The sequence below is a fragment of the Rhinatrema bivittatum genome, chromosome 19 (genome assembly GCF_901001135.1).
Source record: "Rhinatrema bivittatum chromosome 19, aRhiBiv1.1, whole genome shotgun sequence".
NCBI lineage: Eukaryota > Metazoa > Chordata > Amphibia > Gymnophiona > Rhinatrematidae > Rhinatrema > Rhinatrema bivittatum.
The window spans coordinates 11595359-11619375 of NC_042633.1; the positions used below are offsets into that span (position 1 = coordinate 11595359).

The window sequence follows — 24017 nt, forward strand, 5'->3', positions numbered from 1 at the left end:
ACTGTGACCCAAATGGTATTCATACCTCCAGAGAGGGGTAGATCAACTACAAAGTTAGTAGCAATATGCATCCAGGGCTGTTCCTGAGCTGGAAGCGGTTGCAACAATCCCCACGGTTGGCCAGAAGTAGGTTTGTGCTTTGCACAGTTGGCACAAGATAGGAGAGTGAATCTTCCTTGATAGTTGGCAACCAATAATACTTCTGTAGCTTCAGCAGGGTACGGCGTTGACCAGGATGGCCAGTCAGCTTGGAATCGTGTGCCCAATAGAGCATTTTCTTCCTGAGGTGTTTAGACACGATGGTTTTACCAGCGGGCACAGTATGAATAGCCTCCAAGATGACTTTCTTTGGGTCGATAATATGCTGAGGTTCTTCTGGAACATCCTCCAAGAGAAAGGAGCGTGACAAGGCATCAGCTCTGGTATTCTTGTCTCCGGGGCGATATTTGAGCACGAAGTCAAAACGGTTAAAAAATAAGGACCATCTGGCTTGTCTATGGTTAAGACATTGCGCATGGCGGAGATACTCTAGATTCTTATGGTCCGTAAACACGGTAATTTGATGTTGAGTGCCTTCGAGCCAAGACCGCCATTCCTCGAATGCCAACTTAATAGCCAGGAGCTCTTTATATCCGATCCCAAAGTTCTTCTCTGCTGGAGAGAAACGTCGCGAGAAGAAGGAGCAGGGAAGTAAGGATTTGGAGTCTCCAGTTTGGCTCAATACAGCCCCCACACCGACATCAGAAGCATCGACCTCCACGATGAATGGCTTGTTGGGGTCTGGATGATGCAGGCATGGTTCAGTGGAAAAGGCAGTCTTTAAATCCTCGAACATGGAAATGGCCTCCGCAGACCATTTAGAGGCATTGGTCCCTTTCCGGGTCATTTCAGTTAAGGGCACAGTTAAAGAAGAATAATTCTTTATAAAGCTTCTATAGTAATTAGTGAACCCCAAAAATCATCTCAGTGCCTTCAGGCTGGTAGGTTGGAACCAATTTTTAATACTCTCTAATTTTTGGGGATCCATCTGGAAGCCATCTTTAGACACAATATAGCCATGAAAAGGCACAGAGTCCTTATGGAATTCGCACTTGGATAGCTTGGCGTAGAGCCGATGTTCTTGAAGTCTTCATAGTACTTGTTTGACGTCCTCTAGATGAGTAGACAAGTCCTGAGAAAATATCAGGATGTCATCTAGGTACACTACGACACTCTTGTACAACAGGTCCTGCAAGATGTCGTTCATCATGTTCTGGAACACAGCGGGTGCGTTGCACAGGCCGAAGGGCATTACTAAGTACTCGAAATGACCATCTCGAGTGTTGAAGGCTGTTGTCCATTTGTCGCCGCTGCGAATGCGAACTAAGTTATAGGCTTCCTTCAGGTCCAGTTTCGAGAATATCTTGGCACAGAGGTCAAACAGCTCTGAGATTAAAGGCAGGGGATATTGATCTTTGATTGTAATCTCGTTCAGACCTCGATAGTCGATACAAGGACGTAAAGTATCGTACTTCTTCCCCACAAAGAAGAAGCCTGCACCGGCTGGAGACTTTGATGGTCTAATGAATCCTTTCTGTAAATTCTCTTCGATGTACTCGGACATAGCCTTATTCTCTATTACAGAGAGTGGATAGACACGTCCTTTAGGAGGTTCAGTGTTCAGTTTCAGCCTTATGGCCCAGTCGTAAGATCTATGTGGAGGAAGGATGTCAGCAGCTTCTTTGGAGAACACATCACAGAATGATGCGTATTGAGGCGGCAGTCCTGACATCACTGGAGTTGTAGGCATGCAGAGGACAGGATAAACCTCCTTAAGGCAATTGCCATGACAACCTGGGCCCCAGCAGGAGAGTTCCAAGTTGGCCCAGTAGAATTGAGGCTGATGCAACTGCAATCAGGATAACCCCAGAATGATAGGGTGCATGGCCTTCTCTAACACAAAGAAGGGAATTGACTCAGTATGGAGGGCTCCGGTGCAAAGGGTCACCGGTTCAGTGCGACAGGTCACGTCACCCGGCAAAGGCTCTCCATGGATAGATGATAAGAGCAGTGGAACCTTCAAAGTGTCGAAGGGAATCCTCAAATGTTCCACTAGACATCGAAGTATAAAGTTTCCTCCTGCCCCTGAATCCACCAGGGAAAGAGTTTGAATTTCGGACGGTCCGCAGATCAGGGAGACTGGGAGAGGGAGCGGAGGAGAGGGCGTAGTAAGGCCTAAGAACAGTCCTCAAGCAGGACTTAGGCCCATCCATTTTCCGGATGAATTGGGCATGTTGGGACATCGTGACCAGCTTGTCCTCAGTACATACCGAGGCTATGCCTCTTCCGAAGTCTTCTCTCTTTTGAAGTCAGGTGACTGCGACCAAGTTGCATCGGTTCCTCTCCACTGGCGACAGGTATTGCTGGAACCATCAGAAGTGCAGGTTTAGCACAAACCTCCTTCTGAACCAGTCCTATACTAGGCGTGAGTTCTTTCACCTTATCACAAAGCCGGTGGTCAATTCTAGTAGCCAAAGCCACTAGTTCATCCAGCGAGTCAGGTGTCTCACGAGCGGCCAGCTCGTCTTTCAAGCGAGTATCCAGACCTCTGAAGAAGAGTATTTTCAGACAATTGGGATCCCAGTATAATTCCGTAGCAAGAGTCTTGAATTCTATTGCAAAATCAGCCAGTGGTCGGTTGCCTTGCTTCAGGTCCACCAGAGCAGAACCAGCAACAGTCACTCGAGCAGGATCATCAAAAATGGATTTAAATAAATCCAAAAATCCGTCAATATCCTGCAGAATTGGATCCTTACGTTCCCACAGCATTGAGGCCCAAGACAAGACCCTTCCATCAAGATAAGATAGAATATAAGTAGACTTGGCGTAGGCTGTGGGGAAGTGAGAAGGCTGTAATGCAAAATGCATGCAGAACTGATTTAGGAAACCTCTAGTTCTTTGAATCTCTCCAGAGAAACGAACTGGAGCAGCCAGAGGGACCGTAGTCATTATAGTTACTTCAGGTAACTGACCTTCATTACTGGAAGCAGCGCCTTGATTCTTCTGTGTGTACAGCTGATGGAACGCAGAAGTGAGTTTCTCCAATGCGTCTTGTTGTTCAGCAATGCACAGGGCCAGGCCCGGAATGGCCTGCAGGGCATTGAGCTGTGTTGGATCCATGGAGTTAGCAATCTGTTATAATTAGTGAGGTTTGGGTGGACCCTTAGACACTGTGGCAGCTGACCACGCCCACAGGGGGAAGTCTCATGAGGGACCACAGGTCAGGCTCAGCTCTGGACACACAAACACAGATATTTCTTTATTTAGACAGTTTGAGAAGTCACCAGAGGTGACAGTAGTGAGTAGAAGATGTAGCCCGGCTGGGCTAGTATTCCCCAGGGCGCTGGAGCAGCGGTTCCTCTGGTAGCAGTGCTGTAGTGGAGAGAACTGAGAAAGTGAGTACAATAGAACATTCACAGAGTCCCAAATATGGAGAAGCCCCGAGATAAGGAGAGCTGGCCCTCGAGGAGCGAGTACCAGATCCCTGGAGGCAGAGAGACTTGTTGGCAAAGTACTCACACAGCGGTTCCAAGTAGGAGATGGCACTGGTGCTGGAACGGGGGCAGGCCCTCGAGGAGCGAGTACCTGTTCAAGGGAGACAGCTCTGAGGAGTGAATGATAGTAGTACTCACTGATGGTGTCTATAGTGAATTCTTCCAAGTAGAAGAGGAGATAGATGCAGGCAGCAGGTCAGGGAACATAGGCCCTCGAGGAGCAAGTACCGGTTACCTGATAGTGACCTGAAAGAAGCAAAAGAGGCCCCCGAGGAGTGGGTACCCCGTTAGCAGAAAGAGTCCAATAGAAGTTGGAAAGGTAGAGTAGCTGGGTACGGAGAGCGAATCCCATCCGTAAGAATTCCCCTTGCTAACTGAATGGCTAGCAATAAACTGTAGGCTTAAATATCCGGGCAGTGTGACGTTATCACAGGGGGACGCCCCTGAGGTACGCGCCAATGATGAAATAAGAATGAGGGCCATGCGGCCCGCGTGCCCTAAGGTACCTGTAGAACATGGCAGGAGGCAGCTCCCAAGCCGGTCCGGGGACGCCGGAGAGGACGGCAGGTGGACGCTGCGGCAGCCAGGCATCCGTGAAGAGCAGGAGGAGCCGCAAAATAGGAAAGGTAGGCGGAGTGAAGCCATCGGGAAGTGACGGTCGCAACAGGTTTTGAATGAAAAAGAAACTCCTTCTTTTCTAAGCGGGCTTTTCGGCCCTTCGTGTCATTTGGGCACATTTGATACAAGTTAGGGTATCAATGCTGGAGCCCAGGCACAATACACAAACTCTATGTGGGTCTGTGTTGGACATTGTTCGAGGACAATCGGGGCACTGATGAATACCCGACGCCATGGCTTCAACAAAAATTTAGCCATGGTGCGGTTGATGACCAGTAGGCCCCGAAGGGAAAGCTCGACGGGAATCGACCGCAACAGGGTTAAAACCTTACCTTTCGACTGCTGAGCACTGATATTGATAGGGGGACCCCTATGTGGTAGAATTTTTTGAAAAATTTTTAAAGAAGTTCAGTGAGGAAAATTCCTGTCAGGAATCTCTAGAGAGCTCCTTAACCCGCGTGGCTACTGCTGCACAGAAGAAAAGAGATTGAAGGGGGACCCCTGCTGGATGCAGGGTCAGTGCACTGCTTGGCATGCCCAGTAGCTGCCAGTCAAAGTTCTAGAAACTTTGACAAAAGTGTTCCGTGATTGGGCTCCATCCTGTGATGTCACCCATATGTGAGGACTACCATCCTGCTTGTCCTGTGAGAAAAGCAGATGCCATAGTTTATGAAATAATCCCAAAGACAAAACAGTTACTCACTTTGTCACGTCACTTGAGTATAGTCCAAATGAAGAGTTTTCCCTCTCAGGTCCCCAGTAAGGCCTTTTCCTTCCATTAGGCTTCAATGAAGAACAGGATACTTCTCCTCCTTAACCACACAGCTCAATGAGATGGATAATGATAGATGATGCTTTAGGGGTTCCACTCCTTCCAGACCAGTAGGTCCTTACTCTTTAGCTCATAGGAAGAAGAGACTCTACTACTCTCTCCAGTGGATCAAATATCTCAGAGACCTATCCCTGAATTCCTAATGACCAGATTCAGGTTCTAATCCTTCCAAAATCATCTTAGTAACTCCCCCCCCCCCCCCCCCATGACTCATGTAACCATTTTTTTCTTTTATATGCCATACTGGGTCGGACCAATGGGTCCATCAGGCCCATCATCCTGTGTCCAACAGTAGTCAATCCAAGACGCAAGTACCAGGCAAGTAGAGATGTGAATCGGAACCGGTATCGGTTCGGATTCCGGTGCCATTGGTCAGCCCTGTCACATGGTAGGAGCACAAGATGGCGCAGGCCATCCAGTGCTCCTACCATGTGACAGGGTCCGGCCAATGGCACGGATACCCTGTCACATGGTAAGGGCAAAGGGCCATCGGCACCATTTTGATTAGTGGCAGCCGACGGCCCGGGAGCAGGAGATCGCTCCAGGGACCCCCACTGGACCACCAGGTACCTGTAAAAAGTTTTTTGGGGGGTCGGGAGGGTGGGGAAAACTAAGGTATTCGTTTTAAAGGGTCGGGGTGGGTTTTTTGTTTATCGGCTCGGGCACAGCCGATAAACAAAACTGCGATCGGGCCCGATGAAAAAAAAACCACATGTGAATCGGAACCGGAATCCGAACCGATTCTGGTTCCGATTCCTATCACTATGCTCTTCCCTAACAAACAAAGGATTTCTACCCATAAAGATTCAATTGTACATTTAGGGTCTTGCATGATATTTTCTCCTGTTGGACTCTTTGCCATACTGGACATACAGCTCCACCCCGCCACTAATTTGCTCCTCTCTATCATTACAGTATAATTTGTAGGGATGTGCATTCGTTTGCAACGAAATAGAAAATAAAAATGATATTTTCTATTTCGTTGCATTTCAGGGGATGACAAAATGAAAGGAAAACCCACAAAATTTTGTGTGGTTTTCCTATTGTTTTTTTTGGAGGGGAGAAAGGGCACATTAGAAAAAAAAACCCTCCAAACCCACCCCAACCCTTTAAATGTAATTAATTACAAACCCCCACTGTCCCGACCCCCCCACCCAAGACTTTCCAAAAGTCCCTGGTGGTCCAGCGAAGGTCCCGGGAGTGATCTCCCCCCTCTCAGGCCGTCGGCTGCCACTTATCAAAATGGCACCAGTGGCCCGTTGTCCTTACCATGTGACAGGGGCTACCATTGCCATTGGTCAGCCCCTGTCACATGGTATGAACAATGGCTGGCCTGAGCCATTTTTTTAAGATGGTGCAGGCCATCCATTGCTCCTACCATGTGACAGGGGCCGAACAATGGCACCGGTAGCCCCTGTCACATGGTATGGGCAAAGGGCCACCAGCGCCATTTTGATTACTGGCAGCTGACAGCTCGAGAGGGGGAAATCGCTCCCGGGACCCCCGCTGGATCACCAGGGAATTTCGGTAAGTCTTGGGGAGGTCAGGAGGGTGGGGGGATTATAGGGAGGTGAGAAGCGGATTTTCCCAAAATTTCAGGAAAATTCGTTTTTTGGGGTGGCCGAAAAAAATCAACCCGAACCGTAGGAAAACAAAATTTCGCACAGCGGGCCGATACCGAAGGCTGAACCAAAAGATTTGGCCGAATCACACCTCTAAGAATTTGTACCCAGGTATAGCACTATCCTATTGGTTACCCTCTTTTCACCATGTCTCTGAGATGCCAATTAAGTCTGTGTCATCATTCACTGCTATACACTCTAATTCTCCCATCTTGCTTCTTAGACTTCTGGCATTAGCATACAGATATTTCAAAGTGTGTTTTTTGTTTGTATTTACATTCTGGTTTTCAGTTGAAGGGATAAATTGGAATATTTTAGGGCAGGTGAGTTTTTAATTATAGGCACTTGGACTACTTTTCTTATTATTGGAACCTCTCTGTCGGGATGCCCTAACTCTAATGCTTCATTAGTAGCCTTCAAAGACACCTCCCTCTGAACCATGCGCTGCTGAGCGACTGTCGGCTTTCCCCTTTGTTCTAGTTTAAAAGCTGCTCTATCTCCTTTTTAAAGGTTAGCGCCAGCAGTCTGGTTCCACTCTGGTGAAGGTGGAGCCCATCCCTTAAGAAAAGATTCCCTCTTCTCCAAAAGGTTCCCCAGTTCCTAACAAAACCGAATCCCTCTTCCCTGCACCATCGTCTCTTCCACGCATTGAGACTCCGGAGCTCTGCCTGCCTCTGGTGACCTGCGCGTGCAACAGGGAGCATTTCAGAGAATGCTACCCTGGAGGTTCTGGATTTAAGCTTTCTACCTAAGAGCCTAAATTTTGATAACAGAGCATCCCTCCCACAATTTCTCTTACCATTTCACTGTCATCATTTTGGCCAGGTGGATGGTAGTATACACCTTCCCATAAAGATCCAATTGTACATTTAGTCTCTTGCAGGATCTTTATCCTGTAGGACTCTTTGTCATCCCGGATATAAAGTGCCACCCCACCACCATGTTGCTCCTCTCTATCATTGTGATATAACTTGTACCAAGGTATAGAATTGTCCCATTGGTTATCCTCCTTCCACCAAGTTTCTGAGATGCCAATTGTCTATGTCATTATTCACTGCTTTATATCCTAACACTCCCGACATACTTCTTAGACTCCTGGAATTAGCATACAAACATTTCAAAGCGTGTTTTTTGTTTGTATTAATAACCTTCTTTTCAGTTACAGGGATAATTTGGAATCTTTTAGCTCAGGTGATTCTTTCTTATTGGCACAAGAACTCCTTATTATTGGAATCTCTCTGTTGGGATGACCTAACTGTAATGCTTCATTAATATCTTTCAGAGAAGCCTCCCTCCAAGCCATGCACTTCTGACAGACTGTTATTTTTTCCCTGTGTTCTAGTTTAAATGTTGCTCCATCTTCTTTTTAAAGTTTAGCTCCAGCAGCCTGGTTTCACCCTGGTTAAGGTGGAGCCCATCCCTTCAGAAAAGATACCCCTTCCCCAAAAGGTTTCCCAGTTCCTAACAAAACTGAATCCCTCTTCCTTGCACCATCGTCTCATCCACACATTGAGACTCCGGAGCTCTGCCTGCCTCTGGTGACCTGCGCGTGGAACAGGGAGCATTTCAGAGAATTCTACGCTGGAGGTTCTGGATTTAAGCTTTCTACCTAAGAGCCTAAATTTGGATTCCAGAACCTCCCTCCCACATTTTTCTATGTCTTTAATTCCCATATGTGCCAAGACTGCTGGCTTCTCTCCAGCACTGTCTAAAATCCTATCTAGGTGATGCATGAAGTCTGCCACCTTCTCATTCACCCATAACCCAGCTGTCTATATTTGTAATAATTGAATTACCAACTATGTTGGCCATCCTAACCCTTCCCTTCTAGGCAGTAGCCCTGGGAGACACATCCTTAGTGTGAGATGATAATGCATCACCTGGAGAGCAGGTCCTTGCTACAGGATCCTTTCCTGCTGCACCAGGTTGATGCTCTCTGACCAGGAGACCTTCCTCCTCCATGACAGCAACAGGGCTGCCAGACTGGAGTAGAGACTTGGATACTATGTCCCTGAAGGTCTCATCTATATACCTTTCTGTCTTATTCAGCGCCTCCAGATCTGCCACTCTTATCTCCATTCTCTGAGAGACATGAGCTATTTGCACCGGGTGCACACATACAGCCTCTCACCGGTGGGTAAAAAATCATACATGTAACACTCGATGCAAAAGACTGGAAGCCCCCCCCCCCCCCCTTTCTGCTGGACTGCTGCCTTCATCTTAATTTTTTTCAGTTCCTAGTTAAGTTTCAGTTGTTATATGAGTAGGAATTTGAACAGTTAGGTTCCTTTAAATGTATTAGTGTATTCACTATTTATCAGGTAGTAACCTACAAGGGGATAATTAAACTCTTGCTAAGGCCTGGGGCAATACTGAGTTTAAGTTAAAAGGCTTATTAATTTTTTTAATTATTTTTTATGTTAAATTGTCACCTGCCTAAAAATCAAAGGTTGAGCTGGGGTGGGTGGGAGAGTGGTGGGAGTGAGAGAAAGACAAACACACAAACTCCTGGTTTTTGCCTGCCTTCTGACTAGCTATTTAATACAGACACAAACTCCTGGTTTTTGCCTGCCTTCTGACTAGCTATTTAATACAAACACATAAACTCCTATTATTTTGCCTGCCTTCTGACTATTTGATACAGACACACAAACAAATAAAAGAATATACCCAAATTGTTTACTTCTCACCAAAGCTTTTAAGTTCTAACATTTTCCCAAGCAGTACTTACCTATTCTCGTCAGCTACCAGCAAGGTGATCCTCTGTTCTCAATGCTACCATATTATATACCACTTGTAAAGCATATCATCTTTGTGGAAAAGACCCACCTTTCACTCACTATCTTCTTCACATCCATGCCCCTCCCCCCCCCCCCCAGGGCATCCCATTGCTTGAAGGATCATAAATGATAAAACATAGTACACTCATGATACATAGGCCATATATAAATGTTTTATAATAAATAATCATAGTCAAACTTTACAGTAAAGGCTGAGAAAGAATATATATATCAAACTAGTTGTATAGCAAGGATCAGATAAATATGGTTGCCCAATAAATAAGTGGGCAATAAGGAGTAAATATCAACACAAGAATAGGCGAGAGGTAGGTTCACTTAGCAGGTATTCGTTCCATATCTGCCAATGCTCCAGATTTAGCGAGGAGGTTCCAGAATTCAAAATAAATTGCCAGATCTCCAGGCCAACATTTAAAAGCTCTGGTTGCTGCTGCAGAAGATGGCTCTGGAATTCAAAACTGCCTGGGTCCACGTGGGGAGTGGAGGAGGAGGAGCGTTGGATTCAGGTCCATGTAGCTGAAAGAAGAAGCATCAGCAACCACACAGGGAAAGAAGAAACAAAATCCATGGGGTGGAAGAAGAAACATAGAGAATGAGTGAGCATGTGTGTGTGAATGAGAGAGAGTGAATGTTTGTATGTGAAAGTGGGAGAGAAGTGATTGAGTGAGCACGTGTCAGGCTGTGAGTGTGAGAATAAGAAGAGTAAGAGCGAGTGGGTGTGTGGGTGGGTGAGAATAATCATTTATGAGAGTGAAGATGTGAGTTTTAAAGAAAATTCTTGTGCATGCTGCTTCAGCCCCTACACCCTGCTAATGCATGATAGTCTCAGGATCAGTTGAAATCAAATGTTGCCAGTTGTGGGAATGTCTGTTATTAGTTTTGGTTATTGAGGGCTGGGTTGTGGATGGGATGATGAATGCAGAGTTTGGTTTGTGGCATATAGAGTCAGCTGGTCCCTATAAATTTCACTTGTTATTAGGGATGTGAATCATTTTTTGACGATTTAAAATATCGTCCGATATATTTTAAATCGTCAAAAATCGTTAGAGGCGATATTTAATAGGAATTCCCCCGAGTTATCGTCAAAAATCGTAAATTGGGGGAAGGAGAAGGGGGAGGGCGGGAAAACTAAAACATCCCTAAAACCCACCCCAGGGCCCAGTTCCAAGATGTCCACGGAGGGGTAAGACTCCAGCCCAGTTCCGCTGCCCCAGGAGGGGCCCAATTTCAAGCAGGCCCTGGAGGAGTGCTGCCAAGTTCCACTTCCTCAGGAAGGGAGCAGCTAAGTTCTGCTAACCAAGGAGGGGCCCAGTTTCAAGCAATCACCAGAGAGGCTCCTCCCCAGCCAGTTCTGCCACCCCAGGAGGGGTGCAGCCTTATCACATGCCTCAAGGACTCTAGTCCCCCTTCCCAGTGGGACCCGGGGGAGGGGCTCTTAAGAGAGGGGGTACTGTTATGATTCTGCTTGTTAAGCAGCCTCCCAATCACCAGAGGTCCTCTAGGAGCTGTTGCTACCATCTTTTCAGCTTTAGTCTCAGTGACCTCATGACTGCAAATCCTTGACTCCATCTAGACTCAGGGCCTTGTTATTGAGTCTCCTTGGCTCCTTGCTTGGCCCCTCATCTCTGTATACCTTGTGGCTTTCTGCAGCCTTCTGCCTTACTGCTTTCCAAAGCTTTCTTGTCTCTGTATATCTCGTGGCTCTCCACAGCCTTCTGTCTTGTGGCTTCCCCAAGCCTTCTGTCTTGAGCTTGCTTTCTAGCCTTCTGTCCCAAGCTTGCCAGTATTAGTAACCTCTGTCTTGTGCCACTGAACCAGACCCTGGTTCCTGCCTGAGCTCCAGACCCACCAGACATCAGCCGCCAGCCCTGCAGCCTGTCTTTTCAGTGTTGCCTGATTTCTGTCTCCAGCCCAGCAGACTGCATTTGCTGGCCTGTTTAGCATCACCTGAGTTTGTTCCCCTGCACTTCGTATTCCAGTCCGGCATTAGCCTTAGATTTCATCCCTAGTGTAACATAAAAACATAGAAATGATGGTAGAAAAGGACCAAATGCTCCATCCAGTCTGCCCAGCAAGCTTATGGTAGTCACTAGGGATGTGAATCAGGCTTCGGAAGATTGAAAATATCGTCGATATTTTCAAAATCAGAAATCGGGGGCTCCCCCAAAACAATAGGAAAAACCCACGATATTGATCGTGGGGGTTCCCTTATCGTTTTGGGGGAGGGCAGGAAAAATGGTACACAAAAATAACCCCTAAACCCACCCCGACCCTTTAAAAATAACCCCTTGGCTTCTCCCACCCTCCTGACCCCCCCAAAACCTTTTACAGGTACCTGGTAGTCCAGTGGGGGTCCCGGGCATGATCTCCCGCTCTGGGCCGTCCTCGGGCTCCCGGGCCGTCGGCTGCCTCTAATCAAAATGGCGCTGATGGCCCTTTGCCCTTACCATGTGACAGGGTATCCGTGCCATTGGCCGGATCCTGTCACATGGTAGGAGCAATGGATGGCCGGCACCATCTTGTGCTCCTACCATGTGACAGGGGCTGACCAATGGCACCGGTAGCCCCTGTGACATAGTAAGGGCAAAGGCTATCGGTGCCATTTTGATTACTGGCAGCCGATGGCCCGAGTGCAGGAGATCGCTCCCGGACCCCCGCTGGACCACCAGGGCTTTTGGCAAGTCTTGGAGGACCCTCCTGACCCCCACAAGACTTGCCAAAAGTCCAGCAGGGGTCCGGGAGCGACCTCCTGCACTCGGACCGTCGGCTGCCAGTATTCAAAATGGCTCCGATAGCCTTTGCCCTTACTATGTCACATGGGCTATCGGTGCCATTGGTCAGCCCCTGTCGCATGGTAGGAGCACAAGATGGCGCCAGCCATCCAGTGCTCCTACCATGTGACAGGATCCGGCCAATGGCACGGATACCCTGTCACATGGTAAGGGCAAAGGGCCATCGGCGCCATTTTGATTAGTGGCAGCCGACGGCCCAGGAGTGGGAGGACGGCCCGGAGTGGGAGATCGCGGGAGATCGCTCCCGGGACCCCCACTGGACCACCAGGTACCTGTAAAATGTTTTGGGGGGGGGGGTCGGGAGGGTGGGGGAAGCTAAGGGGTTACTTTTAAAGGGTCGGGGTGGTTTTTTTGTTTATCGGCTGGGGCGCAGCCGATAAACAAAACCGCGATCGGGCCCAATTGAAAAAACCCACATGTGAATCGGAACCGGAATCCGAACCGATTCCGGTTCCGATTCACATCTCTAGTAGTCACTACTGGCCATACTTGCCACCTTTATAATTATCAGTTTCCCAGACTGTCAAAGTCAGTGCCCTTGTTGGTTGCTGTTTGAGACCAAGTCTCCATTACCTCTTGCTATTGAAGCAGAGAGCAATGTTGGAGTTGAATCAACAACATAAAGGCTTATTGGTTAAGGGTAGTAACCGCCATATCAGCAAGTTACTCCCATGCTTATTTGTTTTCCCAGACTGTGCAATTCAATGTCCTTGTTGGTTGCTGTCTGAATCTAATTCCCTTTTTCCTCTTTTCCCCTGCCATTGAAGCAGAGAACAATGATGGAGTTGCATCAACAGCATAAAGGCTTCTTGTTTAAGTGTAGTAACCGCCACACCAGCAAGTTACTCTCATGCATTCTTTTCTTCATTCACATCCTATAGCCTTAAGGGATCCATAGTGTTTATGCCATGCTCCTTTGACATTTTTTACTGTTTTTGTCTTCACCACCTCATCTGGTAGGGCCTTCCTGGCATCCACCACCCTTTCTGTGAAGAAATATTTCCTGACATTGGTTCTGAGTTGTCCTCCCTGGAGTTTTATTTCTTGACTCCTAGTTCTACTGATTTCTTTCCAACGGAAAAGGTTTGTCATTGATTGTGCATCATTAAAACTTTTCAGGTATCTGAATGTGTCTATCATATTTCCCCTGTACCTTCATTCCTCCAGGGTATTTAGCACCTTCAACCTCTCCTCATAAGTAATTTGATGGAGACCCTCCACCTTTTTGGTTGCCCTTCTCTGGACTGCCTCCATCCTGTCTGTGTACCTTTTGAGATATGGACTCCAGAACTGAACACAGTACTCCAGGTGAGGCCTCACCAAGGACCTGTACAAGGGGATCATCACCTCCTTTTTCTTACTCGATGTTCCTCTCTCTGTGCAGCCCAGCATCCCTCTGGCTTTACCTATCGCCTTGTCACATTGCTTCAGCATCTTCAGATCGCTAGACACTATCACCACAAGGCCTCTCTCTTGCTCTGTGCACACCAACCCTTAACCCCCCATCACATACATATCTTTTGGATTACTACACCCAAGATGCATGACTCTGCACTTCTTGGCATTGAATCCCAGCTGCCATATCTTCGCACATTGCTTAAGTCCTGATGGCCACCAGAACCAAAGGGCTCTACCTGTGGGGAAGGTGGCTGGTATAGGCCGAATACCCCCTAGCCTAGTCTGCCCTTGGAGCCCTGTACTGTTCCCATGGGGATTTCCCAGCCTAGCTGGGTCCCCAATCATGACATGGATAAATTATTTTGCCAGGTAGCATTGCCCTGCTCAGCCCAAATCTAGCTGGCTAACAGAGATAGCCAGATATGTGAATTATCTGGCTATCTAGCAGCTGCTGAACATAAACAGATGTTCAGCAGCCACTAGGTAACTGGATGCCCTGCTTATCCAGCTGTTGAACACTGAATGTACTTTGAATATTGGACCCTCTGTGGCTAAGAGAATGCATGTGGTAAAAACTTGTGCATGATTTAAGTTAATGAAAATCCACTTATGGCGACTCAGCAAATCCACCCAAAGTAACTGCTTCCTTTCTATGCAGAGATTCTGACCAGTTCTTTGAAAATGCACCCAATGAAGTTTTCCAAAACCTTTTTTTTTTCTTTATGTTGTAGGAAAAGTCTAGGCTTCTCTGTTTCTCTGATTGCTGTGATTAATTTTCTTATGTTAATATAAAGTTTTCCCAAAGAAGAAACTATGCATAAACTTTGAAGACAGAAAGAGGGACCTTCTCTATACAAGCGGATAAAAAGGCTTTGCAGTCCAGGACCTATGAGATATCTATGCTACTAGGTCTCTACAAAGAAGCTGCAGGAGAACCCTGCTCTTCAGACCTGTCTACAGATTTGTTTTGAAACCTGAAACAAATTTAGTGGTCTGTGGAGAGTTTTGGGGAAACAAAATTGATTACAGTGAGCAATCAATGAGAAACACCAATGCAAATCTCCTCCTGTCCCTTCTCCCATTGGCTCTAAATTTTAGCATTGTAGCAACTCCTGAGCTAGAGTCAAAGGATCCATCTTATGTTACTTATACAGGTTTAAATTCCAACCATCAACTTGCTCCCCCCCCCAGATGTGGCTTCTTTGGCTTGCAAACAACAGATTTTGCCAAGAAGGTGAGTCAGAGTTCCCTTCAATTATATCAGCTGCCCATATTCAAGGAGTGTTTTATCTTGGCGTCCTGAAGTCATTGTTTCTAAAGGTAGGCTTCCTGGTCATTCCCATATCTGCTGATTGAGTCCAGGTTTTAACACATTATATGTGAAGACCTATTGTGATTTCTATAATAAAAGCACAGATACCATAGGCTCATGCATAGAATTAGAGTAAAACCAGAACTGGACCATTTTGATGAGCAGTGACAAAAAATTGAAATCTTATCTCCAGTGTACAGGGTATTATTATGGCAGAGAAAAACAAAACATAAATCTTTAAAAATATTGGAGGGTTTATCTCTAATATGGAGCTTAACACATATTAGAGAACACAGTTGTTTCCCTGGGCATATTTCAACTGTGTATAGAGCATATCAAGGCATACAGAACACCAGTTCAACCATGTGGTTAGCTCAGAATTAAGTGGGATAAACACAGTCAGTGGTGCCGAAGTGTACGCCTGTGAAATCAGACTGCAGTTGTATAAAATCAATGCGAGCATGTCTCCTTTTCATGGCACAGCTCCTGCATTATGTACAGAAGGGGCATTTCAAGAACACCATGGGCCGGGAGATTTTCTTTGATCGAAATGGCAACCCTCCAGCTTCTTATGAAATTTTGAACTGGCAGCTGACTTCAAGTGGTTACTTTGATTATATAAATATCGGCTACTATGACTCTGGAGCAGCCAGTGGTGAGGACATCAAAATCAACACCAGCGCCATCATGTGGACTGAAGACTATACACAGGTTAGATGACTCTCCACCCACCGTTCCCTCCCTCCCATCTTCATAGAAAACTGATCAGATACTCAGTAATAGTGATAGGAGGATCCTTCTTTTATATAACTGAAATCCAATTTCAGACACATTATTTGACTTGGATGAACTTGATCAATCAAAGTAATCTTCACTTTGCTTGGAATCCAACTCCTATTGATGTATCAATAATTAGAGGCTGTCTGGATTCTTTAACTCAGTAGCAGAGTCAGCACCCCAGAATCTAGGGTTCACCAGTCTGAATCTTGGGAAAGTTTCTATGGGAAGACATAGCAAAAGACCGTACTAATTTTATGGATTTTCTTTTCCACCATTCATGACACTTCATAAGAAAATAAAAACATAAAAAATGCCATACTGGGTCAGACTAAGGGTCCATCAAGCCCAATATCCTGTTCCGAACAGTGGCCAATCCAAGACACAAGTACCTGGCAAGTAGCCAAACATTAAATCAATCCTAAGCTACTATTCCTTATTGATTAATAGCAGTTTATGGACTTCTCCTCCAAGAACGTATCCCAACCTTTTTTTAAACCCAGCTACACTAACTGCCATAACCACATCCTCTGGCAAAAAATTCCAGAGCTTCATTATGCATTGAGTGAAAAATAATTTTCTCTGATTTGTTTTAAATGAACTACTTGCTAACTTCTTGGAGTGTCCTCTAGTCTTTTTATTGTCTGAAAGAGTAAATAACCAATTTGCATTTACCTGTTCAAATCCCTTCATGATTTTATAGACCTCTATCATATCACCCCTCAGCCGTCTCTTCTCCAAGCTAAACAGCCCTAACCTCTTTAGCCTTACTTCATTGGGGAGCCATTCCATCCCCTTTATCATTTTGGTTCCCCTTCTCTGTACTTTCTCCAGTGCAACTATATCTTTTTAGAAATGTGGTGACCAGAACTGCACACAGAACTCAAGGTTCAGTCTCACCATGGAGCGATAAAGAAGCATTATGACATTTTCCATTTTATTCATCATTCCTTTACTAATAATTCCTAACATTCTGCTTGTTTTGTTTATCATCACAGCACACTGAGCCGACAAAATCAATGTATTATCTACTATGATGCCTAGATCTCTTTCCTGGGTGGTAACTCCAAATATAGAGCCTAACATCATGTAACTATAGCAAGAGTTATTTTTCCCTATATGCATAAGATCATAAGAACATAAAAAATTAGGGATGTGAATCGTTTTTTAACGATTTAAAACAATCATCAGATATATTTTAAATCGTCAAAAATCGTTAGAGCCGCGATACAATAGCAATTCCCCCGATTTATCGTCAAAAAATCATAAATCGGGGGAGGGGGGAGGGCGGGAAAACCGGCACACCAAAACAACCCTAAAACCCACCCCGACCCTTTAAAACAAATCCCCCACCCTCCCGAACCCCCCCAAAATGTTTTAAATTACCAGGGGTCCAGTGGGGGGGTCCCGGCGTGATCTCCCGCTCTCGGGCCATGGCTGCGTTAATAGAAATGGCGCCGGTGGCCTTTTGCCCTTACCATATGACAGGGCAAAGGTAGCGCCGGCGCCATTTTGGTTCCTTCACCCAACGTCACGAGTGCAGGAGATCGCTCCCGGACCCCCGCTGGACCCCCAGGGACTTTTGGCCAGCTTGGGGGGGCCTCCTGACACCACAAGACTTGCCAAAAGTCCAGCGGGGGTCCAGGAGCGACCTCCTGCACGCGGGCCATATTGCCAATATTCAAAATGGCGCCGGCGCTACCTTTGCTCTCACTATGTCATACGGGTCGTATGAAATTAGGGAACCTAACCAAATTGGTAGTGCAGTAATAATGGGAGACTTCAATTACCCCAATATTGACTGGGTAAATGTATCATCGGGTCACGCTAGAGAGATAACGTTCCTGGATGGAATAAATGATAGCTTTATGGAGCAATTGGTTCAAGAACCGACGAGAGAGGGAGCAATTTTAGATCTAATTCTCAGTGGAGCACAGGACTTGGTGAGAGAAGTAACGGTGGTGGGGCCGCTTGGCAATAGTGATCATAATATGATCAAATTTGATTTAATGACTGGAAGAGGAACAGTGTGCAAATCCACAGCTCTCGTGCTAAACTTTCAAAAGGGAAACTTTGATAAAATGAGAACAATTGTTAGAAAAAAACTGAAAGGAGCAGCTACAAAAGTAAAAAATGTCCAAGAGGCATGGTCATTGTTAAAAAATACCATTCTAGAAGCACAGTCCAGATGTATTCCACACATTAAGAAAGGTGGAAAGAAGGCAAAACGATTACCGGCATGGTTAAAAGGGGAGGTGAAAGAAGCTATTTTAGCCAAAAGATCTTCATTCAAAAATTGGAAGAAGGATCCAACAGAAGAAAATAGGATAAAGCATAAACATTGGCAAGTTAAATGTAAAACATTGATAAGACAGGCTAAGAGAGAATTTGAAAAGAAGTTGGCTGTAGAGGCAAAAACTCACAGTAAAAACTTTTTTAAATATATCCGAAGCAGAAAGCCTGTGAGGGAGTCAGTTGGACCGTTAGATGATCGAGGGGTTAAAGGGGCACTTAGAGAAGATAAGGCCATCGTGGAAAGATTAAATGATTTCTTTGCTTCGGTGTTTACTGAAGAGGATGTTGGGGAGGTACCCGTAATGGAGAAGGTTTACATGGGTAAAGATTCAGATGGACTGAATCAAATCACGGTGAACCTAGAAGATGTGGTAGGCCTGATTGACAAACTGAAGAGTAGTAATCACCCGGACCGGATGGTATACACCCCAGAGTTCTGAAGGAACTAAAAAATGAAATTTCAGCCCTATTAGTAAAAATTTGTAACATCATTAAAATCATCCATTGTATCTGAAGACTGGGGATAGCAAATGTATCCCCCAATATTTAAAAGGGCTCCAGGGGCAATCCGGGAAACTACAGACCGGTTAGCCTGACTTCAGTGCCAGGAAAAATGGTGGAAAGTGTTCTAAACATCAAAATCACAGAACATATAGAAAGACATGGTTTAATGGAACAAAGTCAGCATGGCTTTACCCAGGGCAAGTCTTGCCTCACAAATCTGCTTCACTTTTTCGAAGGAGTTAATAAACATGTGGATAAAGGTGAACCGGTAGATATAGTATACTTTGATTTTCAGAAGGCGTTTGACAAAGTTCCTCATGAGAGGCTTCCAGGAAAAGTAAAAAGTCATGGGATAGGTGGCGATGTCCTTTCATGGATTGCAAACTGGCTAAAAGACAGGAACAGAGAGTAGGATTAAATGGACAATTTTCTCAGTGGAAGGGAGTGGACAGTGGAGTGCCTCAGGGATCTGTATTGGGACCCTTACTTTTCAATATATTTATAAATGATCTGGAAAGAAATACGACGAGTGAGATAATCAAATTTGCAGATGACACAACATTGTTCAGAGTAGTTAAATCACAAGCAGATTGTGATAAATTGCAGGAAGACCTTGTGAGACTGGAAAATTGGGCATCCAAAATGGCAGATGAAATTTAATGTGGATAAGTGCAAGGTGATGCATATAGGGAAAAATAACCCATGCTATAATTACACAATGTTGGGTTCCATATTAGGTGCTACAACCCAAGAAAGAGATCTAGGTGTCATAGTGGATAACACATTGAAATCGTCGGTTCAGTGTGCTGCGACAGTCAAAAAAGCAAACAGAATGTTGGGAATTATTAGAAAGGGAATGTGAATAAAACGGAAAATGTCATAATGCCGCTGTATAGGTTCATGGTGATCCAAGAAAACAAAGAGGTAGGCGATCTATGATACCGTCAGGTGAACACAAAAGGAATAGATGCCGTTATCTTTTCCAAATACTTTATTGATGCAGAGACGTTCCAGATAAATTGCCCGACTCTGGCCGAGTTTCGCGGCCTTCTAGCCGCTGCCTCAGGGGCTCCAAAATTCAAATCATTAATAATGTTTGATCCACTCAAATCAGATAATGTGCCAACGATGATAAAACAACTTCACAACGATGGGTCCAAACACAGATTTGTGTGTAAACCGCAGAGACTGCGGTTTACACACAAATCTGTGTTTGGACCCATCGTTGTGAAGTTGTTTTATCATCGTTGGCACATTATCTGATTTGAGTGGATCAAACATTATTAATGATTTGAATTTTGGAGCCCCTGAGGCAGCGGCTAGAAGGCCGCGAAACTCGGCCAGAGTCGGGCAATTTATCTGGAACGTCTCTGCATCAATAAAGTATTTGGAAAAGATAACGGCATCTATTCCTTTTAGGTTCATGGTGAGACCGCACCTTGAATACTGTGTACAATTCTGGTCGCCGCATCTCAAAAAAGATATAATTGCGATGGAGAAGGTACAGAGAAGGGCTACCAAAATGATAAGGGGAATGGAACAACTTCCCTACGAGGAAAGACTAAAGAGGTTAGGACTTTTCAGCTTGGAGAAGAGACAACTGAGGGGGGATAAGATAAAGGTGTTTAAAATCATGAGAGGTCTAGAATGGGTAGATGTGAATCGGTTATTTACTCTTTCGGATAGTAGAAAGACTAGGGGGCACTCCATGAAGTTAGCATGGGGCACATTTAAAACTAATCGGAGAAAGTTCTTTTTTACTCAACGCACAATTAAACTCTGGAATTTGTTACCAGAGGATGTGGTCAGTGCAGTTAGTATAGCTGTGTTTAAAAAAGGATTGGATAAGTTCTTGGAGGAGAAGTCCATTACCGCTATTAAGTTCACTTAGAGAATAGCCACTGCCATTAGCAATGGTAACATGGAATAGACTTAGTTTTTGGGTACTTGCCAGGTTCTTATGGCCTGGATTGGCCACTGTTGGAAACAGGATGCTGGGCTTGATCGACCCTTGGTCTGACCCAGTATGGCATGTTCTTATGTTCTTAGGCTGAGGGTTTAGGAGGGAGTCTGCAAGTTTCCAGACTCAAGCAAGCTCCCAAAAGACACAACTTACCCACTGAAGGTGGTTGTCCATCGGGCCTAGCAATGCTGGAGCTGGAGACGAACAATAGATTTTAGATTTCCTTTTCCTTCCCATCTGGACAAAGCTGCTTACCCCTTTGGCATGCATGGCTTTGGTAGCATGCTGATGGCTTGCACCATATGCCAGAGGAATTTATTGAAGGCTTGGGTTCCCCCAATGACGTCAGCGTTCCAATGAGGAGGAACATCACCACAGTTCCCTCTGATGGTCAGAAGGGGTTACCAGCCAAGCCCTCAGTCTTGCCAGGTATCACTCTCTCTCAAGGTCTCCCCAGCTCGTGCTGTAGGCCAGGGGAATTTATTGAATGCCAGGAGCCCCCGATGACGTTGGCAGCCCAATGGGGAGGAGTGTCACCACGGTTCCCTCCGATGGTCAGAAGGGGTTACCAATCAGGCCCTTGGTCTTGCCAGGTACCTCTCTCTCTCAAGGAATCCCCTTGTTTAAGATATATTTTTAAAAATTTTTATTATAAGTTTTTGCCCCTGAGGCCAACTTCTTTTCAAACTCTCTCTTAGCCTGTCCTATCAATTTCTTATATTTAACTTGCAACGCCAATGCTTTATCTTGTTTTCTTCTGATGGATCCTTCTTCCAATTTTTTAATGAAGGTCTTTTGGCTAAAATAGCATCTCTCACCTCACTTTTTACCCATGCAGGTGTTTGGCCTTTCTTCCACCTTTCTTAATGTATGGAATAGATCTGAACTGAGCTTCTAAGATGCTATTTTTTAACAATGCCCCCACCTGTTGCACACTCTTAACCTATACAGCTGCACCTTTCCATTTTTTTAACTATATTTCTCATTTTATCAAAGTTTCCCTTTTGAAAGTTTAGTGCTAGAGCCATGGATTTACTTACTGTCCCCCTTCCAGTCATTAATTCAAATTTGATCATATTATGATCACTATTGCCAAGTGGTCCCACCACCATTACCTCTCTCACCAAATCCTGCTCTCCACTGAAAATTATATCTAAAATTGCTCCATAAAACTGTCGTTCTATCCAGGAACTTTACCTCTCTAGCATTTCCTGATGATACATTTACCCAGTCGATATTGAGGTACTTGAAATCTCCCTTTATTACTGCCCTACCAGTTTGGTTAGCTTCCCTAATTTCTCTTAGCATTTCACTGTCCGTCTCGTCATTTTGGCCAGGTGGATGTTAATATATACCTATTGCTATACTCTTCCCCAACACACAAGGGATTTTTCACCCAAAAAAGATTAAATTGTACATTTAGGCTTTTGCAGGATCTTTATCCTGTTGGACTCTCTGCCATCTCGGACATAAAGCGCCAACCCTGCCACCAAGTTGCTTCTCTCTATGACTGTGATATAATTTGTACCTGTAACATTGGTCATCCTCCTTCCACCATGTCTCTGAGATGCCAAGTCTATGTTTTTATTCACTCTAATTCTCCCATCTTATTTCTTTGACTTCTAGCATTAGCATACAAACATTTCAGTATGGGTTTTTTTTTGTATTAATATTCTGCTTTTCAGTTAACAGGGATAATTTGGAATCTTTTTTTCTCAGGTGATTCTTAACTTATAGGCACATGTATTAAATTTTTTATTGGAACCTCTCTGTTGGATGCCCTAATTCTAATGCATCATTAGTATCCTTCAAAGACACCTCCCTCTGAACCATGCTCTGCTGAGCGACTGTCGGCTTTCCCCTTTGTTCTAGTTTAAAAGCTGCTCTATCTCCTTTTTAAAGGTTAGCGCTAGCAGTCTGGTTCCACTCTGGTGAAGTTGGGCCCATCCCTTAGGAAGAGACTCCCCCCTTCTCCAAAAGGTTCCCCAGTTCCTTACAAAACTGAATCCTTCTTCCTTGCGCCATCATCTCATCCACGCATTGAGACTCCAGAGCTCTACCTGCCCCTGGGGACCTGCGCATAGAACAGAGAGAATTTCAGAGAATGTTACTGTGGAGGTTCTGGATTTCAGCTTTCTACCTAAGAGCCTAAATTTTGATAACAGAGCATCCCTCCCACATTTTCATATGTTGTTGATGCCCACATATACCATGACAGCTGGCTCCTCCCTGTCTATCTGACATGTGAGGTCTGCCACCTTCACACCAGGTAGGCATGTTACCAGGCGAGCCTCATGCCCACTGGCCACCCAGCTGTCTATTAGGGGTGTGCATTCGTTTGCAATGCATTGGCAATCTGCAACGTATATGCCATATCCGTTGTATTCGTGGGGGTCACGAAACGTATGGCGAACCCCCACGAATACAATGTATCACTATCGAATAAACCCCCACCCTCCTGACCCCCCCCCCCCCCCCAAGACTTGCCAAAAGTCCCTGGTGGTTCAGCGGGGGTCCTCGAGCGATCTCCTGCTGCACTCGGGCTGTCGGCTTTCCGGTATTCAAAATGGCGCGATAGCCCCTGTGACATAGTAAGGGCAAAGGCTATCGGTGCCATTTTGAATACTAGCAGCCGACGGCCAAATTGCAGGAGATCGCTTGAGGACCCTGTCACATGGTAGGAGCACAAGATGGTAGGAGCACAAGATGGCGCCAGCCGTCCATTGCTCCTACCATGTGATAGGGGCCAACCAATGGCACTGGTAGCCCCTGTGACATAGTAAGGGCAAAGGCTATCGGCGCTATTTTGAATACTGGCAGCCAACAGCCCGAGTGAAGGAGATCGCTCCAGGACCCCCGCTGGATCACCAGGGACCTTTGGCAAGTCTTGAGGAGGTTAGGAGGGTGGGGGGGTTGTAGTAAATTAAATGTAAAGGGTTGGGATGGGGTTTTGTTTGGGAAAGAAATACATATGTAACTAATGAATGGATCGGGGTCCCCCGAGAACGGATGCAATGGATTTGGGTCCCGATGAATATTAGGGATGTGAATCATTTTTCAACGATTAAAATTATCGTCCGATAATGTTAATATCGTCTTAAATCGTTATAGAACACGATACAATAGAAATTCTAACGATTTATCGTTTTAAAAATCGTTAAATCGTGTTAGTGCGCACTAACGGGAGTTAGTGCGCACTAACTCCCAGTTAGTGCGCACTAACAGAAAATGATACAAATTGACACTTTCCAGGTCACTGAAGGTCAGTTAGGAATGAATATGTATTCCTATTGGCTGGCTGCCCTCTTATCTATTGATGTTACCAAGGTTCACACTGAGATGATGGTTGGGGGGATGGGAAATGGAACTGGAAACTCACGAACACCAACAGAAAATGATACAAATTGTTGACACTTCCCAGGTCAGTAAAGGTCACTTAGGAATGAATATGTATTCCTATTGGCTGGCTGTGCTCTTATCTATTGATGTTACCAAGGTTCCCACTGAGGTAATGGTTGGGGGGATGTGAAATGGAAACAGTTGGAAGCTTGACAAAAAAAGTAACATGATGAT

At 45.4% G+C, this 24017-nt stretch overlaps 1 protein-coding gene across 1 annotated transcript in view; it reads left to right on the forward strand.

The window, feature by feature from the left end:
- LOC115081147 (extracellular calcium-sensing receptor-like) overlaps positions 1–24017 on the forward strand; it is a 50410-nt gene that overhangs the window by 10549 nt on the left and 15844 nt on the right. Inside the window, exon 3 of the mRNA XM_029585653.1 lies at positions 15389–15616. Coding sequence (XP_029441513.1) covers positions 15389–15616 — 228 coding nt within the window. The remainder of the gene's footprint in view (positions 1–15388; positions 15617–24017) is intronic.